Source organism: Dama dama, chromosome 11, assembly GCF_033118175.1.
Source record: "Dama dama isolate Ldn47 chromosome 11, ASM3311817v1, whole genome shotgun sequence".
NCBI lineage: Eukaryota > Metazoa > Chordata > Mammalia > Artiodactyla > Cervidae > Dama > Dama dama.
The window spans coordinates 35010889-35037166 of record NC_083691.1 but is presented as its reverse complement, the minus strand read 5'-3'; the positions used below and the strand labels follow the sequence as shown (position 1 = coordinate 35037166).

Sequence of the window (26278 nt, the reverse complement as noted above, 5' to 3'; positions counted from 1 at the left end):
GAGAACCTTCCTCAAAGTGAGGTGGAACTCACGATACACCAAAAGCACTTTCCCAAAACTCTCCCCTAGTAGTCAGCCACCAGCTTTTCTGCATCCGATGCATGAACGAGGGATAAAAAATTGCGTACCCTGTTTTTGTCCACCCCTCTTGAGAGCCCTGTACATCACTGTGCTGTCAGACTTTCCACTGAAATGCAGTATCTATTGCCTCCGTGCTTCGACCAGAATTCCTTTTTAACCTTTTGTTCCACTATTTATTACCTCATTCAATTGCCTCTATAACCTTGTAAGTTTGAAATAATTCCCATCTTAGAGAATGGGGAACTGAGCTTCACCTTTACCGAAGTGGCAGGAACAAGTTTTGCATCCAGATCTCTCAGACTCCAGAGCTCTCAGACCATCCTAGGATGATACACGTGGCTCAGCAAAAGTACTCAATAAACATCAATTGAATGACTGGAAAGTTGATTTGCCTAGATTATAGAGGAATGTGAATGGCTTGCTATTAATTGATAGAGAGCGAGAAACCATTGAAGAGTCACAGATGGCAGTGATAAACAGGAAAATGTGACAGAGATACAAAAGAATTTAGAAGGGAGAAAGAATGGATAGAGAGGCACGTTTGGAGGCTATGGAATCTAGAGTGCAACAAGTAAGTTGTAAAGGACATGATGAATGTTACTTTAGAGTAATGAGGGTAAAAGACAGGTTGAAAGGATTTATGAGAATGGGCAACAAGGAAATTGAAGCAGTGGTTGCATGCCAGTTTTCCAAGATGTTAACATCTGAATTGACGTATAGAAATAGATTGTAAGCCAGAGCAGCCAGCAGCAGGATCAAATAAAGGATGTTTTTCCAGGAGAAGAGAAACCTGATCTTGTTTGTAAATAAAGGAGCCAGAAAGTAGAGAGACTTCAAAGGTGCTGAAGAAAGGAAGGACAGAGGTTGCAGGGTGAAAAGAGAAAGGGTTAACATAGAAGAAAGCAGAGGGTACATCTTCCTCTAAAACAGGAAAGGAAGAGAGAAGGTGGATAATAGATACTTGTGCTGTGGGGAAAAAAAGAGGTTGAAGGAGAATGCATTTGATATAGTAAATCTTCATCAGTAAAGTAGGAATCATAAGAATGAATTGGGTGTTGGGGACCAGAGAGTGGCAAAATCAATGTTTGAGGAAGAGTTTGAAACACCCAATGTACTACATGTGTTAAGAAATCAGCTGTGGAAATCACCAGCGGATGAATAAGTATCACCAGTCATCCAGGACACTGAGGCTCCAACAGTCCAAATCAGCGCTATTCTGTGGCCAGGAAGCAAAAGGAGCAAAACTATGTGGCAAGTGTCATCCCAAGCTGGGCACTGCAGGACGATGAGCTGAGGGCAGAGGGAGCTTCATTAGCAAGAGGAGGGTTAAAATTTCCAACCATGGCGTCCAGATTGCTCAAGAAAGCTGAGTGGAGCCAGTGAAAAAATTTAACAGATTTGGGAAATTATGCTAGAGATGTGCAGTGGAGACAAGTATTTGCTACAGGGGATGCAGGAGGATGGGAAAGGTAGAAGTGAAGAGGTTATGGTTATACAGACCAGGCTCACCAGGCTCAGCTCTCAGAAGTAGAATAGCACATGGCACTGCAATGAGTGAAGGGTTGGTATGCAACAGAGTGAGGGGTCTTCTGCTTCAAGTGCTTCATGGTATGTAACCTCTTTAAACAAATTGTGAGGCAACTGTGAACTTAAAGACTGAGAGAAAAGGAGTGGTGATTTACAAAGAAGCATGTCTTTAGATAATGAGAATCAGAGAAAAGGAGGCACCATAGCTGATGAAAACTCCAGGTTGCCATAGGACATATATTTTCTTCCTTTCTATAATAGCCATTTTTATTACAAGGATCTGAACAGGAATATTTAGGGCAGTGATATGCTGTAGTTGTCCTAAGTTTTAAATGTTGCTATAGACTGTTTCTATCAAACATACAACCTCTATTATTTTAAGCACAAAGACCAGAGACCTTGTTTATAGTATATACTGCCTCTGGGCATGACTGTACTGAAACTTTCTGAGATAAATTAGTTATTCCCTTTCGTATGTCTTAGGGTACAATGGCATAGAAACCTTTAATAAAGACACAATGAAAACACATAATTGTATCTTGCTTTAGGCAAAGTGTACACCCTCGTTCTGAAAGATATCATATTAAAAAATCTTGATAGGTAGATTCTTGTCTCACCTTTGCCCACCAATGGCCACAAGCATTGAGTCATAGGGTCTCCAGTTAGCTAACAAATGACATGGTACCATTCAAATAAGATTATTAGTCTTTAAAAGGAATAAAAATCAATGATACCCAAATCATTAAAAGAAATTGAATCACCAAATCACTTGCTTAAGGTCACAAAGTGAATTGGGACCACAGATAAGACTCTTTGAATTCTCTTTAGAAAGTTCATTTAATACCCCACTGATCTTAGAAGGCAGAAGCCTGTGAAATTTAGGATGATACCATCAACCTGAACAAAGTTCCAAAATTGCCCATCAGTTTCCCCTCCCAGCTCCTTGAACCTTGGTGAAAATGAGAGACAGTGAACAAAGTCAGGCTATGCTTGGCCAGCTCTCCTCATAGGAAGACCTGGGCTGAGTCTCCAGCAAAATCCTCGAGAATTCCAGAAATGCGACCTACACAGTTTCCTTTCAACAGTAACACCTTGTCCTTCTGACTCTTCTTTTCCTTGCAGCTCCGAATGTCCTGGCTCATCCGTGGAGTCCTGCAGGGAAATGTCTCCTTGATGCTGGTGGAGAACAAAACCGGGAAGGAACAAAGCCGAATGATCTGGCATGTTGCCACCCTGGAAGGCTTGAGCCTGTGGCAGTGGACGGTGCTGCCTCTCCTCGAGGTGGCTGACAGGTGGGCCTTTACCCGTCCCATCTGTCCCTCTTTCTCTGTCAGCCAGAATGCAAGAGGGGGCCTGTCCGCCCTCCTGCCACTCCTTCCATCCAGAGCTCACATACCATGCACACACACAAATGTTCACACACACACTTTCTGGAGACCTACAGGAAGCCCTGATACTCGGAGGGATTTCCATGCTAATGAGCACTCATCTCTCACACCTCTGGCCTAGCCTGATTGGCTTCCTCTGGTATCTGTAGCAGAAAGTAAAACCAAACAACTCATATGATAATAATCAGGCTTTATATGTATATGGCATTTTCTCTTAATTAATGGATATTGCCTTACTTTCCCATTTGACATTTTAGTTATTCCTTATTAGCGACAAGAAAACCTGTGACATAGGTAGGACATACCTCATGTATCCCCATTCCTGCCCTTTGACAAGGTTCTCCTTCACTGAGAACCAAAGAGATGAAGCACCAGCAGGTCAGCACTGGAGTGAGGACAGGTGCTTCAGCCAACCCGAGTCCAGCGCTCCTAGAAGTCTGGTCCCCAAGGCAGGTGAATAAGAATTATTCAGTAAACAAGGGAGTGCTTCTACCAGAGGCCCGGATTCCTAGTTAGATTCTAAGACTAATGGCCTTTGTAACCTTGAACTCCTCTGGGCCTCAGTCTCCTCATCTTAAACTGAGAGGGTTGGGCTACAAGATGTAATGCCTTGTGGCTCTGAAATAGAGCAGTAACTGCTCGGCCACCGCTTGTCTGCCCAGGATGGCACCAGTCTGCCACCTGCAGTCAGTCTGGAGCAAGCAGCGCCTGACCACCCCAGCGCCTCACGTGGTGCTCTGCTGCGTCACACTGAGCCCTCAATGGTTGGTGACGATCTGTTCCAGACCAAAAAGTGAGGGAGTGGGGAGGGAGTCATGTCTATAAATGGACCCGTAAATGGATCTGGAAGGGATCTTTAAGCCATCTTTAACAGGCTAAATGTCAAACCGTCCGATCCAGTGCAGCCTCTGCGTTCGACTCCCCAAACAATTCGCCGTCCTAGTGGATCCTTCGAAAAATGAGGGCAAAGGGCTTAAGGTAAAGGGAGGGTGATGCCAGTTGGCACGCAGTTTGTAAATATAAAGCTGAGTCTCAGATTCTTCACCCAGACTTCAGTCTGCTGATTTCTAAGAGCTCATAACTCAAGCAGCGCTGTCACAGGAAGACGCCATCAGCCTCTGAGCACCAGCTCCCCACTCCTTCAGATGTATATGGGTTAAAGATCAAAGCTCTGGGACATCCCAGGGCTCCGCGCTGCCCCCAGGACAAATGGATTTAATTAAAGTGGAGAAAGGGGCAGTGTGGGCGCCCTCACCCTAGACTAGTCTTTTGTCCTTTGGGATTGTGGGGGCTGTGTGCGGGGGATGGGGAACAGGCAGGTTATGCCAGAGTCCTCCCTCCTGGGAGATGCTAAATTAATTCAGATGAATCAAAGTTTTTTTTTTTCCCTCAATCCAGCTAGTCCTCTCTCTTTCACAGCCACTCCAGGGGATTTAAGGCCAGTAAGATGTTGACTCTGTTCACTTCCATCGGCTCAAGTTTTGTTTGAAGGAGACTTTGTTCTCAGCCTCCCTCCTTCCTGTTAAAAGCTGTTTACCAGCCTGACATTTCCAATATTAATACTGAGACCAAACTGTCCAGTGGGGATTGAGACAAAGGCCAGCCTGGTTGGATGATGCCTCATGACCTAAGAAATGTGCAATTATGCGAGTGGCCCTGCGCACCAGGAGCCTGCACACCGCTGACATGCTCTGATGTGGGATGCTGGCCTCCCCCTCCCTGGAACTAGAGGTGATAGAGGAAAGCATCCAGACCCTGAGGCAATGGAACTGCAGGAGAAGGAAGCAGAGCAGTTTTCACATGCTAAAATCCACCTCGACTGTATGTGTGGCTGCCCCCAAAAAACTGAAGAACTGTGGATGGCAGAGCACAGACTTTAGAGTCAGAGAGTCCCAAGTTTAAAAACTGGCTCAGCCACTTACTAGCTGTGTGACCTCAGCCAGCTGAACCTCTATAATACCGGTGCAACTTTACAGGATTACTATAAGACTAAAAATGACCGTCAAAAGCATCTATGTATAGTACATATCAGTAAGTTTTATTTCCCACACCCTCCATCATCATCCCTTAGTTATATGGCCTCAAATAATTTATTGAATAAATGGAACAAACCACAAACTCCAATCTTCTAAGTCAAGCCGTATTCAATTATACAAAGATAATAAAGTCTACCTCTTAGGCTTGGAGAAGTAAAGTACTTGGTGAACTGCCTGGCGCACAGTAAATGCTTAGTAATAACTACTAATAATAACAATGATTTAGTAGTAATAATAATATCTCCCCATCTAATGCCTCAGAAGAGGCTAAGATGGCCAATTTAGCAATAGTAACCAGTAATGAAACCCTAGGGTGGGGGTTAAGGTTCTTATGAATTTGTGATCGTCGATGCTCTGTAGCCTTCTTATAAGAGAAAGCACATTATCCTTCTTACTTTCAGACAGTGTGCTGTAGCTGCCTGGATCTCCAGAAAATGAAAATGAGAGGATGGTGAAGGTAGAGGAAGGACATAAATGAGGAAAAGAGAAAAAGAAAATGGATTTAAAAAAAAAAAAAAAGGTTAACTCCCTTCCTCCTGACCCTGAGGTAGGCGTGAGCACCTTACCAGCTGCCCACATCCCATAAAGTATCCTTAGGCAAGTCCTTGCTTCAGTTATTCAGCACCTGCCTCTTGGACAGCTCCCCCAGCCATGGCCCTTTAGAGGGCGAGAACTTCATTCCCTGTGCTATCCCAAAGCACCATCTGTTTCGAGGTTACCCAACCTCGCACATTACCAGGTTTTAAAAGCAACTTTATTAGTGCTTAAAGGTTAGCCCTAAAGAGCTCCCAGGCTCTGGACATTGCTCATAGCCCCTGGGTATTACATGAAATTAGTGCCTGCCTAGACATGGGAGTGACATCCAGTCTTGTCTCCTTGCCTGCATGTCTTATCCCCACCCAATCGAGTCTGCACAAGGAAGCTGGAATAAACTTTTTGAAATGTAAATCTAATCATTTCCCATTTTTAACATGCTTCCATGGCTTCTGTGGTTTTTAGAGTGCCTTTCAATTTCCTTTAAGAAACTCTTCATTTAGCCCCACATGTGATCTATCCAACCATAATCTCACCAGCCTCTTTTATACTATTCTGTTATTCTACCTGCTAACCTCATTAAGCTTCTTTCAACTCAATTGCACCATGGTAAGTTCCTACTTCCAGACTTTTGCACCTGCCATTCCCTCCACATCCAATGTTCTTCCACCTTCCATCTTCCTGACTGCTACTTTTCCTTAGCTTTTCAAAGAAGCCTCCCAAAACCCCTAGACTATATAATATACCTACAATATAGTCTCATGGCTCTTGAGAGCCACTCCTATAATATCTTGTCACTCAGTGATATCTGTTTTTTATTATCTGAATATATATATCAATGAGGCAGGAATCAGGTCCAACTTATACTTCACTGTTCCCTGATCATCTAGTACCATACCTAACACATAGTATGCCCAATAGATGCATGTTAACAGAATGAAGTATCGAGAGAAATTGCTGTATTCTCAAATTCTGGCTGAATTAAGTGAGAATTTCACTTGTTGGAATCCATCTAACATTCATCCTCTGTTCAACCTGCGTCTAACAGAGCAGATAAAATCACGTTATAAGAAATACTACTACACAGAATTCTGTATATCAAAGCAATGCCTGTGTCCCATCAGATGAACCCTAACAGCATTTCTTACTCTCATGACAAGGTGTTTTCTTTAGAGACTTGCCTGGTACCTGTGCTTCCTTTGTTTCTGGGCACTGTCCTGTCAGGATCACTTTGTAAAAAAGACTTTGATCTTAATTGTGTGCCCTGGTCCTTGCAAGTAGGGAGATCCAGAACTGGGCACTTGAGAGCTATATTCAGATTGCTCCCACCACATAGTAGTGCTTCTGTGAAGACTCAGAGAATATGCCATAGGTATATAAAGGCTGCTGACAGGGAGGCATTGATCCATGGAAGGATATTTCTCCTGTCCATTTACAAACAGGCAAAGTGATAGAAATAATGCCATAGTCTGTCATCGTTATGAAATGGTATTAACTTTACAACCTACTATAAATAGTAACAAGAGAAATCTCCAAGAGCAGTAAGTGCCCAAGATGTTTTGAGCAGTGGTAACATCCCTGGAATACAGATGTGTGCTCTCAAGGTAATTTTGAAGGACAGCACTAATTCAAATACTGGCTTGATGAGGGCTTAAAAGTTATCTTGTTACTTTACCTCTGCCTCATATAACTGCTTTCCCTAATCTCTCCCCACCTCATCAGCTTCCCTCCTCGCCCTGCCATTCAACTGCCACTCTTACCACTAGATTTAATTCTGCCTTTTCTCAAAATAGAAAAAAAAAGGACAAGTTCTCTCCCCTTATTCTAATTTTCAGTCTCTTGCAGGGACATACCCTAGTTCTCCTCTTTATAATGATATATCCTAGTAAGTTAAGCACAGAGCTCCCACACCAGGTTAAGCTTTGACATGCTCACAGCACAGACGCAGGTGCTAAGTTCAACTCATTATGAGATGGATTTGGAGACACCATGGATCAAACTGTGCCCCACAAATCACTGCATCGTACAGCCAAATAGAACGTACACAACTTATCACACATATGTAGGCTTCATTCCCTGGCATTATCATTATAAAGGCTTTTAGCTGCTCACTAAATACACAGTCTAACAAGAAGAAAATGTTCCCTCTGGAGATATTTAGATGTCTGTTCCCTCTGCATCCTTTGTCCTAATGACAAGTGGTGTGCTTCACAAACACATCTTTTAAACGGGATCAGTTGGGCTGAGAGTTATGGCTTCATGTACTTAGCCCAGAAACTCCACAGAGGCAAGGTTTTTCTCCTAATACGTCCTTGTTTCTCATCTACAGAATCCCCATTTTACATACACAATACTCTCTCTTTGTGTAGTGTCTCCTGTGATGAGACCAATTTGAGAGGGACATTTTCATTACTTATTCTCACCTGAATAGAGAAATACATAGTGAGTGGAAATCCAGAGATTTCCAACAAACCTTAGTTTGCAGGCCTATGCACATTCCTGAAAAAGTTGTATTTGATTCATATTTTTGTAAGTTGAATCACAACTTCCTCATAGAGCCATGGAAATTGTAGACAATGATTAGAAGTAACATTTGTTGAGTACTCACTGCCTGGCAGTCACTGTAACAAGTGCTTAACACGCATTATCTCATTTCAACCTTAAAACAGTCTCTTGGGATAGATTCTATAATTAGTCCTCTTTTTAATAAGAGGAATCTGAGGTCTAAAGAGGTGAAATAATTTTCCCTTGATCCCGAGGCTAATCTGCCTCCTATGTACATATGTGAAGAAATGTGCTTGACATGCAGTTGAAAACTTGGTAAATGGTAGCCATTGTAATTAACAAAATATTTTGGTTTGGGTTTTTTTTTTTAGGCTACACCTCTTACTCATTTTGAGTTAGTTTCCTTGACCTCATCCACTCCTTGAAATCCATCATCCTAATTCCCTACCACCAGCTCCTGCTAAAGACCTCTCCCTGCCCAGCACCACCCTCCCTGCCTTCCTTCTTTCACACGTCCAGCCGGCCAGCATCACCAGCAGAAAAGACTCTCTCTCCCCTTCCTTCCAGGCCATTGTGCCAGTCAGTTCAGTTCAGTTCAGCCGCTCAGTCATGTCCGACTCTTTGTGACCCCATGAACCACAGCACGCCAGGCCTCCCTGTCCATCACCAACTCCCGAAGTTTACCCAAACTCATGTCCATGAGTCAGTCATGCCATCCAACCATCTCATCCTCTGTTGTCCCCTTCTCCTCCTGCCCTCAATCTTTCCCAGCATCGGGGTCTTTTCAAATGAGTCAGCTCTTTGCATCAGGTGGCCAAAGTATTGGAGTTTCAGCTTCAACATCAGTCCTTCCAATGAACACCCAGGACTGATCTCCTTTAGGATGGACTGGTTGGATCTCCTTGCAGTCCAAGGGACTCTCAAAAGTCTTTTCCAATACCACAGTTCAAAAGCATCAATTCTTTGGCGCTCAGCTTTCTTAGTCCAACTCTCACATCCATACATGACTACTGGAAAAATTGTGCCGGTCACCATGTGCCTTTTTAAATCACCACTCTGGTATGCCTTTAATGCTTCCTGGTGGCTCAGACAGTAACGAATCTGCCTGCAATGCAGGAGATGTGGATTTGATCCCTGGGTTGGGAAAATCCCAGAGAAAGGAATGGTAACCCACTCCAGTATTCTTGCCTGGAGAATTCCATCCAGACCCCTGGCAGACTATAGTCTACAGGGTCACAAAGAGCTGAACACAACTGAGTGACTGAGCATGCACACACAAGCCCATCAAGCTCAAGGCTTTTCACATACCACTTGCCCTTGCTATCCTTAACTTCCCAAAGGGAGGAGGAACTAGCATCTTAGAGCACTAGACCCCACTCCTTAAAGCCCATTCTGCCTCCCCCAGCTTGTCCCTCGTCCTGCAGTATTACAGATGTGCAGGGAGAAGCCTGAAGCCAGCCTAGGGCTAACTTTATCCTGCACCCCACCCCCAGGGGCGGTTAGTCGTTGACCCAACCATGTTGGGTGCCTTGAACACACTTGGGTAACTAGGCTTGTGCTACACGATATGATAGTTGGAGTAACACTACCCAGAGTAACATTAAACCTCCAATCCTTGGGCTGTACAAAAAGAAACATATTTCTTACTCATGTGAAAACAAAAATGAATGTGCCAGTTGGCAAGTAGCCTTCCATCTGGTCATTCAAAGATCCAGCCTCTTTCTCTCTGTGGATCCATCCTTTTCTCCAGTTCTGACTCCTTTGCCTTCAGACAGCCAGTGAGGAAAGAGCGCTGGAGGATCCTTGCATAGGAAGATTTTTATGAGTCATCACATCAGCTCACTTTCCATTGGCTACAACTCAGTAACCTAGCCATCACTAACTGCATGTAACAGATGCTGGGGTATATAGAAAAAAGGGAAATAGGTTTGATGAAAAAATATGTGTGTGTGTTGTGTGATGGGTTAAACCAAGGAATAGAGCCTCCATCTTTGACATCTATCAGACTGTCATTCAAGAAGACTGATTCCTTATGTAGCTACTCTGAGCATTGATCAGTCTTCTCCAAGAACCTTCATAATTCAAGGCTGAAATCAATTCCAGGATCTAAGGTGCATGCATGCATGCATGCTAAGTCATTTCAGTCATGCCCAACTCATTGCAATCCTATGGACTGTAGCCTGCCAAACTTCTCTGTCCATGGGATCCTCCAGGCAAGAATACTGGAGTGGGTTGCCATGCCCTTCTCCTCTGTTCTAAGGTATGAATGTTGTATTCCCCAAATTTTATGATGTAGCAAAACCTCACTTTCTCACTTTTAGGGAGAATTTCTCTCAGCAAAATATTCCTTCTAAAAAGTAATTAATTAATTAACTAATTAAGCAAATAAATAGGAAAAGTATCTTGAAAAGACTTTAGCAGGACATTTTAGGACAGTGGTTTCCAAAATTGGCTGAACATTATACTTACCTAGGAAACTGGCTTTAATGCAATCTTGGATCCCATGCACAGAGATTCTGATTCAGCAATCACAAACTGGACCCAAGAATATTTTTTTTTAAGTTTCCTAAGAAATTAAGAGAAGGTCAACCACATGTGGAAAGTCACTGGCATAAAATGTCAGATCCAGCTGTCTTATGGACAAGAGAGGGAATCAAGTGACTGGAGAAGTGTCACTGGCTGTCACCTTGTCAGCAATTATGTACTAAACCTCCATCGAGCACAGAGGATGGAAAGGGATGTATGATTCAGCCTCTTGCTGGGTCACAGGAGCTACATGTGGGGGACATGGAGCATACCCACTGAGAGGCCAGCAGCAACACTCAGAGCATCGTGCTGGGTCTGACAGAGCGTGGCCGGTCTTCAGGTGGCTCAGTGACCTCCACGTGTCAGGGGAGCCATTATGGAGAAAATGGGCTTATTATGTATATGCTGGGCCTTGAGGACAATTTAGGTCTTAGGGAAATGGGAAAGGAACAAGGGTATTCCAGAGATGACCATCAGGATAAGCAGAGGCTTAGAGTCAGGAATGTTTTATGCGGGTTCAAGAATACTCAAGAGGATTCTATGTTGGAGAATCCTAAGCAATCTCCTTGGAGAGGGTGGATAGGAGGTCAAGTGTTTTGGTCACCAGGCTGTGGGATACAGAGAGCCATTGGACACAGAGATAAAATGGAGGATGGGAAACCAGAGTGTGGGGACTGTTGGAGGCTCTTTCGAGGGACCAGATGTGAACTGCTCTGATCAGAGTGAAGCTTAGAGGAGGAGCTGGAGAAGAAGAGACCCCTTCTGCCACTGCCTACCAAATGGCACCTTCGACCAGGACAGGCTTGGGTCAGGCAGAAGAGTGGGAGAGTGTGGCTGAGATCCTAGCATTGCAGTGTGCAGCCAGGCATTGATACATACAAATCAAACGTTCTTTGCAACAGTGGGAGGATCTGGCCTTGTTTCTTTCTCAGAAAACATCCCAGATCATTGGAGCAAGGAGTAGATTAGCAATTCCAAGCTCTAAATCCTATTTCTAACACTGATTTACTGTGACATTTGAAAAAAGTTGTTGCTTTTGATTGCTAAATTTCCACAACCAAGAGTGCAGAGCAGTGAGATAGATCCGGCCTGTGAGCCTGGTTTAAGAAGTAATCACTCAAAACAGCAGTAAGTGAACCGCTTTAGAATAACAGGATATTCCAATCTGCTCAAGATTTTCTTGGTAATATCCACAGCTTGGTTTACAAGTCAACAGAGGCATATGTTTTTCATAACTTAGTGCCTCTGAAAACACAGCCATGTATTCTCAGTCCCTTCTCTCCCCAGGAACAAAGTCTGGAATTGAGGAGATACCTGAGCTGCTGATATTTGAAGCAAAGCAGCTAAACTTCTACCCTCACCCTACTCCTGAATGATTCTCCTGTCCCCAGCTCTACCATTCTTTTCTAGGCACTCAGTTCTTCAAAGTCTTTCTTGATTCCTCTCACTGCCCAGATTTGATGTTTTCTCAGGTTGTGAAGGCTGTAGTTCTGTGGGGGGCAGAACCAGTAAGGACTTTAGAAATCTCATGGTCAGTGAATAATATGGATTAAAAATCTGTCCGTATTCCTTGAGGTCAAGATCCATGTCTTATGTACCACTATACTCCCAGCTCCAGACACAGTGCCTGACTCATAGGAGGTGCCCAAATAATCTTTGTTTGAAGGCAGAGGAGGAGACACATAATTTGTAATACTTCTCGAGGAGGTACAGATTTTTAATAGAAAATAATATAAACAAGGAACAATGAACTAGACTCTCCCATACTAAAGAAAGGCGTCCACTGTGAAAATACTATTCTCCAAGCTAGGCTTCAACAGTACATGAACCAAGAACTTCCAGATGTTCAATCTGGATTTAGAAAAGGCAGAGGAACCAGAGATAAATTGCCAACATCCGTTGGCATAGAAAAAGCAAGAGAATTTCAGAAAAAACATCTACTTCTGCTTCATTGACTATGCCAAAGCCTTTGACTGTGTGGATCACAGCAAGCTGTGGAAAATTCTGAAAGCGATAGGAATACCAGACTACCTTACCTGCCTCCTGCGAAATCTTTATGCAGGTCAAGAAGCAGCAGTTAGAACCAGACATGGAACAATGGACTGGTTCCAAATTGGGCAAACAGTATGTCAAGGCTGTATATTGTTACCTTGCTTATTTAACTTACATGCAGACTACATCATGTGAAATGCTGGATTGGATGAAGCACAGGCTGGAATCAAGATTGCAGGGAGAAATATCAATAACCTCAGATATGCAGATGACACTGCCCTTATAGAAGAAAGTAAAAAAGGAACTAAAGAGCCTCCTGATGAAAGTTAAGAGGAGAGTGAAAAAAAAAAATGACCGAAAATTCAACATTCAAAAAACTAAGATCATGGCATCCAGTCCCATCACTTCATAGCAAATAGATGGGGAAACATTGGAAACAGTGACAGACTTTATTTTGGGGGACTCCAAAATCACTGCAGATGGTGACTAGCCATGAAATTAAAAGATGTTTGCTCCTTGAAAGAAAAGCTATGACCAACCTAGACAGCATATTAAAATGCAGAGACATTGCTTTACCGACAAAGATCTGTACAGTCAAAGCTCTGGTTTTTCCAGTAGTCATGTACAGATAGGAGAGTTGAACCATAAAGAAAGCCGAGCACCAAAGAATTAATGCTTTTGAACTTGGTGTTAAAGAAGACTCTTGAAAGTCCCTTGGACTGCAAGGAGATCCAACCAGTCCATCCTAAAGGAAATCAGTCCTGAATGTTCATTGGAAGGACTCATGCTGAAGCTGAAGCTCCAATCCTTTGGCCACCTGATGTGAAGAACTGACTCATTGGAAAAGACCTTGATGATGGGAAAGATTGAAGGCAAGAGGAGAAGGGGACAACAGAGGATGAGATGGTTGGATGGCATCACTGACTCAATGGACATGAGTTTGAGTAAGCGCCGGGAGTTGGTGATGGACAGGGAGTCCTGGCATGCTGCAGTTCATGAGGTTGCAAAGAGTCAGACATGACTGAGCAGCTGAACTGATGAAAATATTCACATTATATACATTTAAAAAAACGAGATAGCACCTGAGAAGTTTCAGTGACTTCCCCGGGGTCCCACCAAGTATACAACCCATTCTTCATGTCACTCTACCTTTTGAAACTCAACCTCCCCAAGCAGAGAAGGCCACTTATTCACTCTCATGAAGATATTTGTGTCAGGTGAAGGGAGCCAGCAACCACCCTTCCCCTGGATCTCCTCTCCATGGGGGGTCGGGGGGGCGGGCTGCCACCATCTCTAGCACCATCATCTAAGGCCTCAAGCCACAGGCCACACAGAAGCAGGAGTGGAAGATGAGGTCAGTGTTGGAAATGCCTATGTGTCCTGAGAAAGGTGAAACAGGTATCCCAGTATTTCTGAAATGAGAAGGTATGGGTGGTTTCCAGCTCTGGACGGCCCTCCAAACCCCCAGTGGCTCCAAGGGGCTGATTGTACTTCACCAGTAGTATGAAGGACCTATGTGCATACTAAGTTGTTCAGTCATGTCTGACTCTTTGCCACCCCATGGACTGTAGTCTGCCAGCCTTCTCTGTATATGAGATTTTCTAGGCGAGAATACTGGAGTGGGTTGCCATTTCCTACTTCAGGGATCTGCCCAACCCAGGAATTGAACCTACATCTCCTTCACTGGGAGGCAGATTCTTGACCATTTCACCACCTGGGAAGCCCAGTATGGAGGACATGAGAGGATACATGAGATTAATGAATTTCAATGGTTCTGCAAGGGATGGCAAAAAAAAAAAAGTGATCTGGGAAGCAAGAGGCCCGAATTCCCACCTTCCCTCAGCTACTGTATCCCTGTGTGACCTGGCAAGTCAGACGATGCTCCCAGAGGTCCCTGCCCATCCTTCATAAGCTCTCTTCTTATGCTGGCATCCCAGAGATAATCTAGCCTCAGTAACTCAGAAGGGGACATCCAGCCCAAGAAGCTGGCTCTCTCTCAAGTGTACATGCTCTCTCTCTATCTCTCCCTCCCTCTCTCCCTGGGAAAATGCATTAATTCTCCTTCCTTGGGACACATGACACCCTCAAGCTCTGGGGCAGGTATTTTTGTGCATTTTGTGTATTTTGGCCCTCCCTTGATGGGCCAGGGCTCCAGGAAGCAAGATCTCCCTTTCAGCTTTCCTCCTGAAAGCCTGGGGCCCAGAGGGAACTCAATATATAGGACCCAAAATGAGAGAGTGAAAGAGCAAACTGGGAACTTGCTAGTGCAGGGCTTCTCCCCGCTGTGTGGTCTGGCAGAATATCCTTGTTCCTTTCTGATGGGTGACATGCCAGAGCAAATGTGGGAACCAGACTCGTAAGTGTCAGCCTCCAAAATGAGCAGAGACAGCCAGCACCTGGAAGGCTGGGACAGAGAACGTTGAAGAGCAAGCGATTCTCCACGCTTGTGCGGCCGGACTGAAAATTCATTTTCTCTCCTATTCCACCCCAAAGGGCTCCCTCACAGAAGCCAGATTCACTGTGAAAGAGCTCTGTGGCCCTTATTAGCCCTGGAATTACTCTGTATTGATTCTCCCCCACCCCAACACTGTTCTTAGTTTCATTTTGCCTGGAGAGGAGAGCAAGTCAGGAGGTGGTAAATTACTCTGTGAGTCGGACCTCGAGGGGAAGAGGGGTCTCCCAGTGATGACTCTGGCCTTGAATGTCCAGCCCACCCCTACTCTCCTGTGCCAGAGCCAAAGATTCCTAGCATCAGGACAAAAGAACCCAGCCCTAGCCACACTGATCCCAGCCAGGGCTGGTTCCAGGGCCCCAAGGCTGGCCATCAGCCCCTCCTCTTCCAGCGGTAACTGAAGTCAATTACACAGATAATAGGATGGGTGCAGAGGGCTTTGTCATCACATACATTATTCTAATAGAAATGCATACAGTGGCCCGAGCTTTGTGACAGTCCATTTTAGAAGACTTTGGCCGAGCAAATCAAGTGCACAGTGAGAAACCGGAGAAAGCATTTTTCCTCAGCAGCATCTCCCCTTCCTATCCTAAGCAGACAGAGCCCAGATGAGCCCCAGCTGCGGAGAGGGAGGTGGAGCGCTCTGCCTTCCAAGCACACTAAGTGCTCTACCGAGGAATCCAAGACGCTGTGCCATCCATTAAACGCCTGTTACCCAGCCCGGCCATTCTTTCTAGTCTCCTTGCAAAGCCTCCCTATTCCCTCAGTCCACATTCAGACACACACCTTTTTGTCAGCTACTTAGAATCATTAAGGGAACTTAATTAGGTTTCTCAGTCCCTCAGGCTGGCAGGGTGGCAAATAAGGCATTATATCCACTGTCTATTAACAGTCAGATGCCTGAGCGGGATTGTGCGTTTTCTGAGCTGTGTGTGAGTTGCCTGCGCATCACCCAGGCAGAGATCGGCCCCATGCGTCTGGGAGGCAACCAGTACCAAGGCCACCCCTCTAAACCTGGCCCTCTGCCCCAGCGGCCACCTCCCAGAAACCCCCAACCCCCAGGTCAGTTTTCAACAGGCTTCTCTGTAAAGCTGAGTAAGATGGAGTCAGGGGATGTGTTCTTTATGCACAGCCAGGCTCCAACTAAGATCTCTAGCCAAGCGTGTTTCAGCAACAAGCTCCAAACGCCACTGGCTGGAAAAAATGGGAAAAGGCAGCATCACCCAGGCCATCAAAAGTGTCTGCTTTGGAGAAAGAGAAAGAGCTGAGCAGGTGTGAACCACGGAGGGGCAAGGAATGAGGTCCCCACTGCGGAGGACTGGACAGAGGGTCTCAACTGCCATGTTCTGAAATGGCACAGCTCGGTAAAGAAGCTGGATGAGCACCAGGGAGCTGGCTCTTCCTTCTCCCTGCCCAGGGTGCCTGTGGAGAGGGAGAGCAAGGCTCGGCCAGCCATGAGGTTCTGCTTCCTTTCCCCACACAGAGCAAAGGCTTTGGGGCAGCAGAGTGACCTGTGCATGTGTTAGAACCACCCGGCCCCTGCCATCTGGGCAGTAATGTGGCATGGACTTTGTTCACCTCAGACCCAGAGCAGGCTGCCTAGTATGTGCAAAACCCAAGACCCAAGATCTTGGCTGGCTCTGTAAAGTGATTTAGGGTCTGTACTTTGGGGGAGCTCAACAGTGAAGAGTAGTTAGACCAGAAAGACTCTGAGAGCCTTGAGGACTCCCACCATCTCCAGAAAGGAGAGCAAGCAGAGCCAGGAGTTAACTCTTCTTCACTTGTTGTTCAATTACTAAGTTGTGTCCAATTCTTTGTGACCCCCTGGACTGCAGCAATCCAGTCTTCCCTGTCCTTCACTATTTCCCAGAGTTTACGCAAACTAGTGTCCATTGAGTCAGTGATGCCATCCAACCATCTCATCCTCTGTTATCCCCTTCTCCTCCTGCCTTCAATTTTTCCCAGCATCAGGGTCAGTCGGCTCTTCGCATCAGGTGGCCAAAGTATTGGAGCTTCAGCAGCAGTCCTTCCAATGAACAATCAGAGTTAATTTCCTTTAGGATTGACTGGTTTGATCTCCTTGCTGTCTGAGGGACTCTCAAGAGTCTTCTTTGGCAAAAACACACAATTTGATGCCATCCAAAGTAGAGAAGCCTGAATCTGGGTGGCCCTGATGGCCACCTGGTCTCTCGGCCAGTGCCCCCACCAGCAGGAAGCTCCCAGACTGGGTCTTCTGTCCTGTCCTGCCCCATCACCAGCACCCTCAGACCCCTTTCCCAGACTGTCTTGCTTCACCCCTGCCCTCCTCTGCTTCCTAGCGTGGCCCACCTTTGTCCCACCTGTCCCTTCCCTGCAGTTTCTAGGGTCTGGAGCATTGGGGAAGAACTGGCAGCATGGCCTCCTGGGTGGACAGAGGCAGCATCACATGTTTACATCTGATTCGGCATCTGATTGAGTCTTCTCTGATTGTTATGAGTGTTTCTGACTCAAAATATGTGCAATTCCCAGTGTCAATCAAACTCTTTTAAACAGCAGCTGCCACTGCCGTTGCCTTGCGGAACACTTTAGAAACTCTTCTATTTAGAAACCATTCGAGCACCAGCTTGCATCCTGCCATCCATGCTAAGAGGCCCAGGGGCTGGTTGAGAACTTTGCAGCTCTCAATTGCTCAGTCATAAGAAAGAAGGCAGGAGGGGGCAGGGAGAGCAGAGGGGCAGGAGAAGATGTGCATTTAGGGCAAGGGCTCAATTAGGGGTAACAGGGATTATGGCCCTCGCCCCCACGCTCCGCAGGTACCAAATGTCACTAACTTGCTGGGGCACCCCAGGCCCTCCCGGCAGGTACTCCCATGATGCAGCTCGGCAGTGAAACCAGTGCCTGACCTGGCCCCTTGGCCTTTGGGGGTCAGACTAGGAGATGACGGCCAGAGTGGAAAATTGGAAAGGTGGACGGAGGACCCCTTCCCCACTGCTGTGCAGGAGCATCGGGCAGCTTGGCCTCCCTGCTCTTCCACCTGGGAGCAGTCTTTCCAGTCATCCTCTCCAAGTAGACCTAAGTACCTGTTTTCCTGCTGCCTCGGAGCTGTGTCTCCTTCATCTCTGAAACTGCAAGACGGCGCTATTAGAGCACTTGCTTGTCCCTTGAGAATCCTGGGTCTGGCTGTGTCTGAGGTTTACACAGGCTCCAGTCCAGAGTCCATCTATACACCATGTCCTCTGGGGAGATCCAGGGAAACCATAGCTCTGACCTCGCCAAGACTCTTGGAGAAACCCGATGCAGGTGTGTGAGACCTACGGGCCTCTCACCGTCTTGTCCCCCTTCCACACCCCTCACACTGGAGCTTGGGGGTCCCTCTCCCACTCTGACCCACCCCCCAGTCCAGCTCCTCTCCTGGAGACCCCCTCCCCTCACTGCTCTCCATCCCCATGTCCATGTCTTTGAGTCCTTTCCTTCCTTCAGAACCAACCTGAAGACTACCTCCTCTGTGATGTGCTTGCATCCCCCCAACCTGGTGGAATGCCTCCTTCCTCTGAGCTCTCAGAGCATCTTACCTGCACCTCTTGTGTGGCATTCACCTCCTTCTAACTGATTCTCCACCCTTGGTCTCTCCACTGGTCAAGAGGCAATTTGAAGGCAGCATTCCTATCTGATTTCTTTTAGAATCCCTTAGAGATCTAAAGTAGGATCCAATGGATAGACATGAGAGGTGTATGTGAATGAAAATCCTTTCAGTAGATGCTTTTCAAGGTCATAATGAAAGATACCTCTCAGGGGCAAGTGCCAGGTACCAACAGCTGACCAGACAGGTCAGGTGGGTTCATGTGTTGCCCACACCTCATGCACAGTCATCCAGCCCAGGTGTCCCAGAACAGGCTTTGGGGATCCTCCACTGGGCATGCATCTTTCCACACTCAGCCAACCACCAACCCTCTTCACATATCTGTCCTAATGGGGCTTGTGACCCCATCATGGGCAGTGTGGCCTGAGGGCACTGTAGGGTTGGCCATGAGTATAACAGACTCAGTCGTTTCTTCTCTTTAGAACTGACCAGATTGAGACCCTCTAGGTGTGACTTTCAAATGAGGACTGTTTGTGAGTAAGCAGATTTCACCTGACAGGTGAAGGCATAGATGGAGTTACTGTGCACAAATGCATATTTAGATAAAAGTTTGCCTTTGATTTCAAGTCTTTCTCCCACCAGAGACAGTAATTCTTCTCTGACCCCAGCGTCTAACCCTTCTGCGTGTGGAGCAGAGGTCATCTGCTCATGGTGACAATGGGGGCTTCTACCGCTGTGGCCGTTCACTCACTGACTGACTACTCTGCTTTAAGTCTCTATAGATTTGCCTGTTTTAAATGTTTCATATAAATGGAAAAATGTATGTGAATAGGGTCATGAGGTCTTTAATTACTGTCTGGCTTCTTTAACTTAGTATAAAGTTTTTGAGATCCGTCTATTTTGTAGCCTTTAACTATGTGGATGTGCTCAGTCACTCCAGTCGAGTCCAACTCTTTGAGATTCCATGTACTGTAACCCACCAGGCTCTTCTGCCCATGGATTTCTCCAGGCAAGAATACCGGAGTGAGTTGCCATGCCCTCTTCCAGGGGATCTTCCTGACTCAGGGACTGAACCCTTGTCTTCTGCATCTCCTGCATTGCAGGCAGATTCTCTACAACTGAGCCACTGAGGAAGCCCCACCTAGAACTACACCCATTCCTTTTTATCAGGGATAGTATTCCACGGTATGTGGTTCATCCAGTCACCAATTGATGGGCACTAGTTGTCTCTCTTGATATTTTAACATCCACACCAGAGGCCATGCGTGTTTCCGCAGGTCCTCTAGGACTGACTTTCCGAAAGGTGGGAGAGTTTTTAAGTTCTGAGGAAATTCAGTTTACAGCAGGTCAGGCCTGGTTGACTGAAGTCTTCCAGGAGCATGACTTCCCAGGAAATAAATGAATGAAAGGTATTTTCCATTTACCAGACTCTAAAGCCTCCCCTGGCCACAGTCCCAGGATCTGACCCTCCAAGGCTGTGAAAGAGATGGAAAGAAGCAGTATCTCATGGGTTTACTGTTAACACTTCCAGTCCACTCTATACTGCTTACAAACACCCCCAAAGATCATAGTCAAATCACTTAATATTTAGCAATCAGTCAGGCACTGCACAGACCAACCCCAGTCATCTCTGATACTGAACAAGCCCCAGGTTTCTCGAGACCCCGCTCTGTGTGAGGAGTTAACCCTTCAGTTGCTGGATAATGAGGAATCCAGGGGAGGCAGGAGCAGATCAGGCTACCTGAGGTAATCAACAAATGCAGGACACATGGGGGACAGATGCCCTTCTCAGTGGGCACAGAAGCATCTCAGTAGCTTAATAATGGCTTCAGCTCTGCCTATGAGTACCAAAAGATATGGAGCCTAGCCCTTCTGTCCACCCTGTCCACACAGAAAACACAAACAGTCTCCTCAGACTCTCGGGGAGTTTTGGTCTCAGGCCCCAAGGCCCACATTTCATTAACCTGCAGAGCAGTCCCTCAGAGAAGGAAGTGCTCTGTGCTGGAAAAGTAGGGAGATGCTGACAGCTCCCCCTCACCACCTCCCTGGGATTAGGTGAGCTGGGTCTTCACAATTAGATTGGGCAGGATGTTGAATCCTAAGATGCAACACACCCCCGTCATCCCTCACACATTTTCTTGACATACATATAGGTTCTGGCTACAGATTGTTGCGTGGTGGGGACAAGGATCCAGAGCCACGGTGGCCTTCGACAATATCTCCGTCAGCCTGGACTGCTACCTCACCAGTGAGTGCTCTCTGTCCCTTGCACTTGTCCCCCAGCCCAGACTATCCCAGCCTCACTGTCCCTCCTCAACCCAAGCCCTGGTCTCTCCCACCTTCCCTGGGGCATACTCCTCCCTGTCCCTTAAACCAAACCTCCCTTAACTCAGCCCGTGGGCTCTTCTCTACTCTCTAGTCAGCGGGGAGGACAAGATGCCACAGAACACAGCACCCAAGTCAAGAAATCTGTTTGAGAGAAACCTGAACAATGAGCTGAAACCCTGGGTGACCCCATCGAAAGAAACCCCCATCTTTGACCCTACAGGTAAGAGTTCAACTCACATATCTGAGTGAAGTAATTTTTTGTGGCAAAAAGTAGAAAAATTATATATGCTGTGATTGGGGTGGGGAGCTGTGTTTAAAGAATAAAATGGTCAACCTTTAGGAAGAACATCACCTACACCCTGGTTAGTGAGCTTCAAGAGGAAGCTGTTTCTCTGGGAAAATAGAGCTTCTGGAATTTGTGCAAAGGAGCAACTGTCCTCCATGCCAGGGAAATACCCAGGCTCCAACACAAAAGGGAGAAGCAAGCTGGTATCCTTTTCTCAACTCAGTCCTTCGAAACCACTCCACACTTACTGAATAAAGCAAACCTTCCATTGATTTCTCCTCATAAAGAGGGCTGGGCCCAAGGTCAAGGATATCTGTTGTGCAAAGGCAGACTAGCTCGTCAGTAGTGAAACCCCCAAAGCTTCAGGTTCAATGAATTTCCCCAAAGCTCAGCTCCCCTTTGAAGCTGTTCAATTCAGCCTCCCATGGGCTGGAAGACCTCTTGTGGGCCCTTGCTGCTTCAAACACAGGGGTCTTCAGCATCTGACCCTAAACCATGGATGTGACTTCTCAGCTGTTCTGTACCAGGAGGAAGTCTCTTGGAATGAGTCTCCAAACCCAGTACGAGATTGGTCGGCGATTATTAGATCTGTGAGCCCAGCCCCAGAGAAGTTGATGCAGGCCACCCAGCCCAACACTAGCAGGTCTAGGGGATCACCCAGGGTAGGGCTGTTACATGGAGGTGTGAGGCTGCATCCAGCATGAGTAACTCGAAGAGGCAGGGGTACAGCCACAGTCCACCCATCCTCTTTTTCCTATAAAAGGTAATACTATATTAAGATAGCAAGAGATAAATGATAGTCTCTAATTTCTACTTTTAATGTGAAATCTTTGTTGAGTGCAAAGTACAGAAAAAGAAAGTAAAGGTTATGTCTTTTCACTAAATTCGTTGACCCTCAACTTATTAAACAAATATTAGCTTTGCTTTGTCTTTGAAGAAAGAAACCCTTTCATTTCCTCCCCCTAAAATGCTGTCCCAGGATTAACTCTCATCCCTTCCAGGTCCCACCAGATCTAAGCCAGCCACCAAACCAGAGGAAAGAGTTTATTGCTTTTCCCATCACCTTCCCCCTTTCCTCCCTTCACCTGAGCTAGAACCTCAAAAACTCTTGTCTTTTTTTCATGCAACAGGGAACCTGGTCTCCTAAACCATAATCTCTACTTCCCCCTCTGCCCTCTGGTTTGCAAAAAACATCTAACATGATGGGGGCAGCTTTCTATTAATCGTTCAACACCCTCCCCACCCCCCATCCCAGTGACTCACCTCCATAGCCTTTGGTTAACCGCTGCCTCCCTGCAATAAATATAGGACATATCCAGCGAACACAACTGCAAGCCCCACTTCTCTTCACCACCAGCCCTGATTACATAGCAGGGGCTCCAGAAACACTTATCGATTGACTGTGGGCGACTGATGCTTGAGCACAGTCCTCCAAAGTCTGCAGCGGCTTCCTCGCAGTCATCCACCCTGCCTGACTCCCAGGTTTATTACCATGTAACTCCCACTGGCCCTAAAAGGCTGATCAATAAGGGTCTGCCCAGTGGCCACTCAGACTAATGAAATCTCACAGTGGCTCGAAAGTGGCAGTGCCCCACCACCACCTCCAAATAAAATTAGGAGAAAGTGGATGCCTGAGAGGGTGGAGATGCCCAGGGCTGGGACACAACCTTCCTCGGCTGCCTGAACCCAGCCTCAGGGCAGGAGTGTCAACAAGTGTCTGTGGGTCAGTGTTCTATCTCTAGACCCCTTCCAGAGTGACCCCAACTCAAAAGGAAGAGGATGCTGAGGCAAACGCGTTCCCAAGCAGCCTTAGTACCCTCCTCAGGCAGGTTTTAGAGAACCGAACAGAGCCTGTGCTTCCCCAGGAGCCCACATCAGGGAGTAGTTCAGGTGAGTGAGGAGCTGAGGTGGGCTCCTGACACCTCTTCCCAGCTGTGTTCCTGTAGCAGGAGGCATCTCCCCATCTGATGGGCCTGCCAGGGTGAGGGTGTCTGTCTTCATCTGGAGGATTAATGAGGGGAGAGGGAGCAGGGCCTCCTTTTCCCACCTTCTGCACGACAAGGTCCACTGAGCCCTTTGGAGTGGAACTTAGCCAGGACCCAGCTTCATGGTCAGGGAAAACAGGCCACCCCCTGGGTTCATGCACAGGCCCACCCTCTTGGCTTTCATCTAACGCCCCCTCACCACAGTTCTCCTCTGTGGGGAGTCCAGACCTAGGTCAGGAGCTCAGAGAGCTCACAGTCTAGAAGAGAAGAGCACAAGGGGACAAATGCTGGGAAGATTTGTGGAGCTCAAGGTGCCCACAGCAAGAGAAGTGGTGACGGGGGAGGGACCTGGAGGGGGAAGTACAGGCGGCTCCTTGAGAGGCCAAGGTCAGGACCACAGCCACTCAGTGGTAATCACCCAGCAAACGTTTGCCTGGCACCTCCCATGCCCCTGGGGCTGTGCAGCTCCAACAGCGAAGAGGGGAACCAGTTCTGGAACTTCCGGTCCCTGGAGAAAGGGCAGCCAGTGAACCCACAAGTCACGGTCTGCAACATGAAGCTTGTCAATTGAAAAAAATGCACAATGTTTTATTTGGAGCAACATGAGGACTGTAGCCTGGGAGACAGCATTTCAGATAGCTCTGAGGAGCTACGCTGAAGAGGCAGAGGGAAAGGTCAGTGTATATGTGATTTTGGTGAAAGGGGATACATGCAATTGGGCACACATTTTTGTAGAAGGTCACTGCTAGGCTTGTGAAGGTTACTGATAGTCACAAGGAGTAGATGTCACCATGAAAGATTTTAGTGCTTTTTTTAGATGTGATGAAATGCAAGAATTGGGCTCATAAAATCTTCTCCTGAAAATACCTAACTATCTGATGGCTTGTCCTGCCACTTTTTCCAGAGCACAGAGTGTCTCATTCTTGATCTCCACCCTGAACTCCTTTCAGGGACTGTTAAAGGTCAGCAGTTGCAGCAACTAGTGATGTGATCCTTGTAGAGGTACATGGCAAGTGCCAATTTATAGATGACAAGCTTAACCTAACTCAGAGTTTCTACCCAGGGAGGGACTCTGGAGAGAAAGTAGGGGCTGAGGCTGGAGGGAAAGGAAAGGAAAGAATGATCAGTGAGTGTGCTTGCCCCTGGGCTGGGGGAGCTCTCGTACACTGACTCCTCTAGCCCTCACTCCGGCCTAGGGCCCGCTGCTGTTCTTAGCACTGCAGGGATAAGGGAGGTGATGGGGAAGAACATAAACGTTCCACACAGCTGGTGGGAAAATGAGCCAGGATGTGGCCCTGAAGTCTGCATCCTTCAGCCAACTGAACTACTTCGGGTATCCAATTCCCTCTCAGAGATCAATGCTCTACGTGGAAAAGAGCTGGGAGAGCGTCCCAGACAAGAGGCCCTCTTTGATCAGTAAACAAAGCAGCTCCCAGCCATCCCCGTAAAGGACAGAGGAGGCTGGATAATAAGATTTTCTCCCCAAAGTTCAGCGCTGTCAGTTTCTGCTCGACTGGAACAGAGGTGGCTGGTGGCATTTCAACTCTCCTTCTGGCAGGCATTAGAGCAGCTCCTGGAAATTCAAAGGCCAGTCGGGTCTTCCAAAAACCATCACTCACAAAGCTCCTGAATTTCTAAACACTCCTCACATCCCCCAAGCCAGCCCTTCTCTCTGACGAAGGCCTGACCCTTTGGGTCTGGGGGTTTCCTCTCCCCCAGCCCATGGGGCAGAGCTGAGCCACTGGAGCATCCAGGCAGGAAAGAGCCTGTCCAGGTGCTTCACGGAACCTTCTCGGAAGCTTCTGAGTCACTTCAGCTAATCAGATGAAGAAACTTGGAGAGAAAACGGGGCAAGTATTAAGGCTGGGAAATTACATTTATCAGATTTGCACATACAATTACACTATCCAAATGGTTGGGATAATGCGATCATGGGTGCAGAGCTCTTCTCTCCCTCTCCCTCTCTCTGCCTGCTCCCCACCCAGCAGTAATGAACATTAGGGGTGAGGAGGTGCAGGCAGGCTCTGTCACCTTCTCTCTCTCTCTAAAAGCCCAGGTAAGGACAGGCAGGATCCCCACCTGGCCCCCACCCCAGGTCTGAGGACCCTGACTCAGCTTTCTAACCTCTCTCACCTTCTCCTGTGAGCTTACATGTTGTGTCGGAGGCAGGATGGAATCATCTCAGTTTAAATGAGAACCAGCCCAACCCACAAGTATTCATAACTTGCAGAATCCTGGCTTCAAGCCAAAGTCTTGCCTCTGAGTTGGCTGGTGACAGTTGGTTTACTGTTTTCTGAGTACACATCTCTTGCCAAAGGTGGTGGGGGGAGGGATGGCAATTTAAAAAGAGTGGAAAAGACCACTGGACCAGGAGTCAGAACCCCCAGCTGGCCTCCACTTGCTGGCCTCCACTGTGCTCTTGGGGCAGGGCTCACCTCTCCCTGGCCTTCCGTCCCCTCATCTGATGGCTGATGCCTGTCAGCAAAGCCCCAAGTAACAGCTGGTGTTTGCGGGGCCAACACAAACACAAAGGCTAAAAAGCTGCTGCATTTCAAAGTCAAGGTTAAAGTAGACTGTCTCCAGGCCCCTTGTTATCCCCAGCTCTGTGGTTCTATGGGCTGAAGGGACAGAGTATAAGTGAACCAGAGTTCACTAACCCATGGCACTGCTAACATGCCCAGAAGTGAGGGTGACAGACTGTCCACACACACGCTCCTATGACTCAAGAACAGATGCCAATTCCAATGAGAAAGTTTTATGTGTTTCACATAAATTGATTGGGTCTATTTCTGCTAAACGCATTATCCATTCGCCACAGAACAACTATTAGAGTTAATAGAATTTGTAGCTAGAGCCATTATGCTCCAAGCAAGCCCTTCTGGGGATGACAGCATTATTGGAAGGCAGGCTTCACAGGGCCCGCCTCCCTCACTCAGAACTGTCTTCTTACTCACCTGAGGGTCTTTGTTTCCATCAGAGCTTTCTACACCCCAGCCCTGCAGGCCCAGTAAAGAACAGGTATCTAATCCGGTTCCAGAAAATCCCGTTGTCTTGTCACCTGTGGGCACTGCCGACAACC

At 46.9% G+C, this 26278-nt stretch overlaps 1 protein-coding gene across 1 annotated transcript in view; it reads left to right on the top strand.

Annotated features, from left to right (window-relative positions):
• The window catches only part of ALK (ALK receptor tyrosine kinase), a 716806-nt gene that overhangs the window by 618703 nt on the left and 71825 nt on the right, over nt 1-26278 (top strand). The window contains exons 9-11 of the mRNA XM_061156236.1: nt 2731-2900; nt 20754-20848; nt 21020-21148. Coding sequence (XP_061012219.1) covers nt 2731-2900; nt 20754-20848; nt 21020-21148 — 394 coding nt within the window. The remainder of the gene's footprint in view (nt 1-2730; nt 2901-20753; nt 20849-21019; nt 21149-26278) is intronic.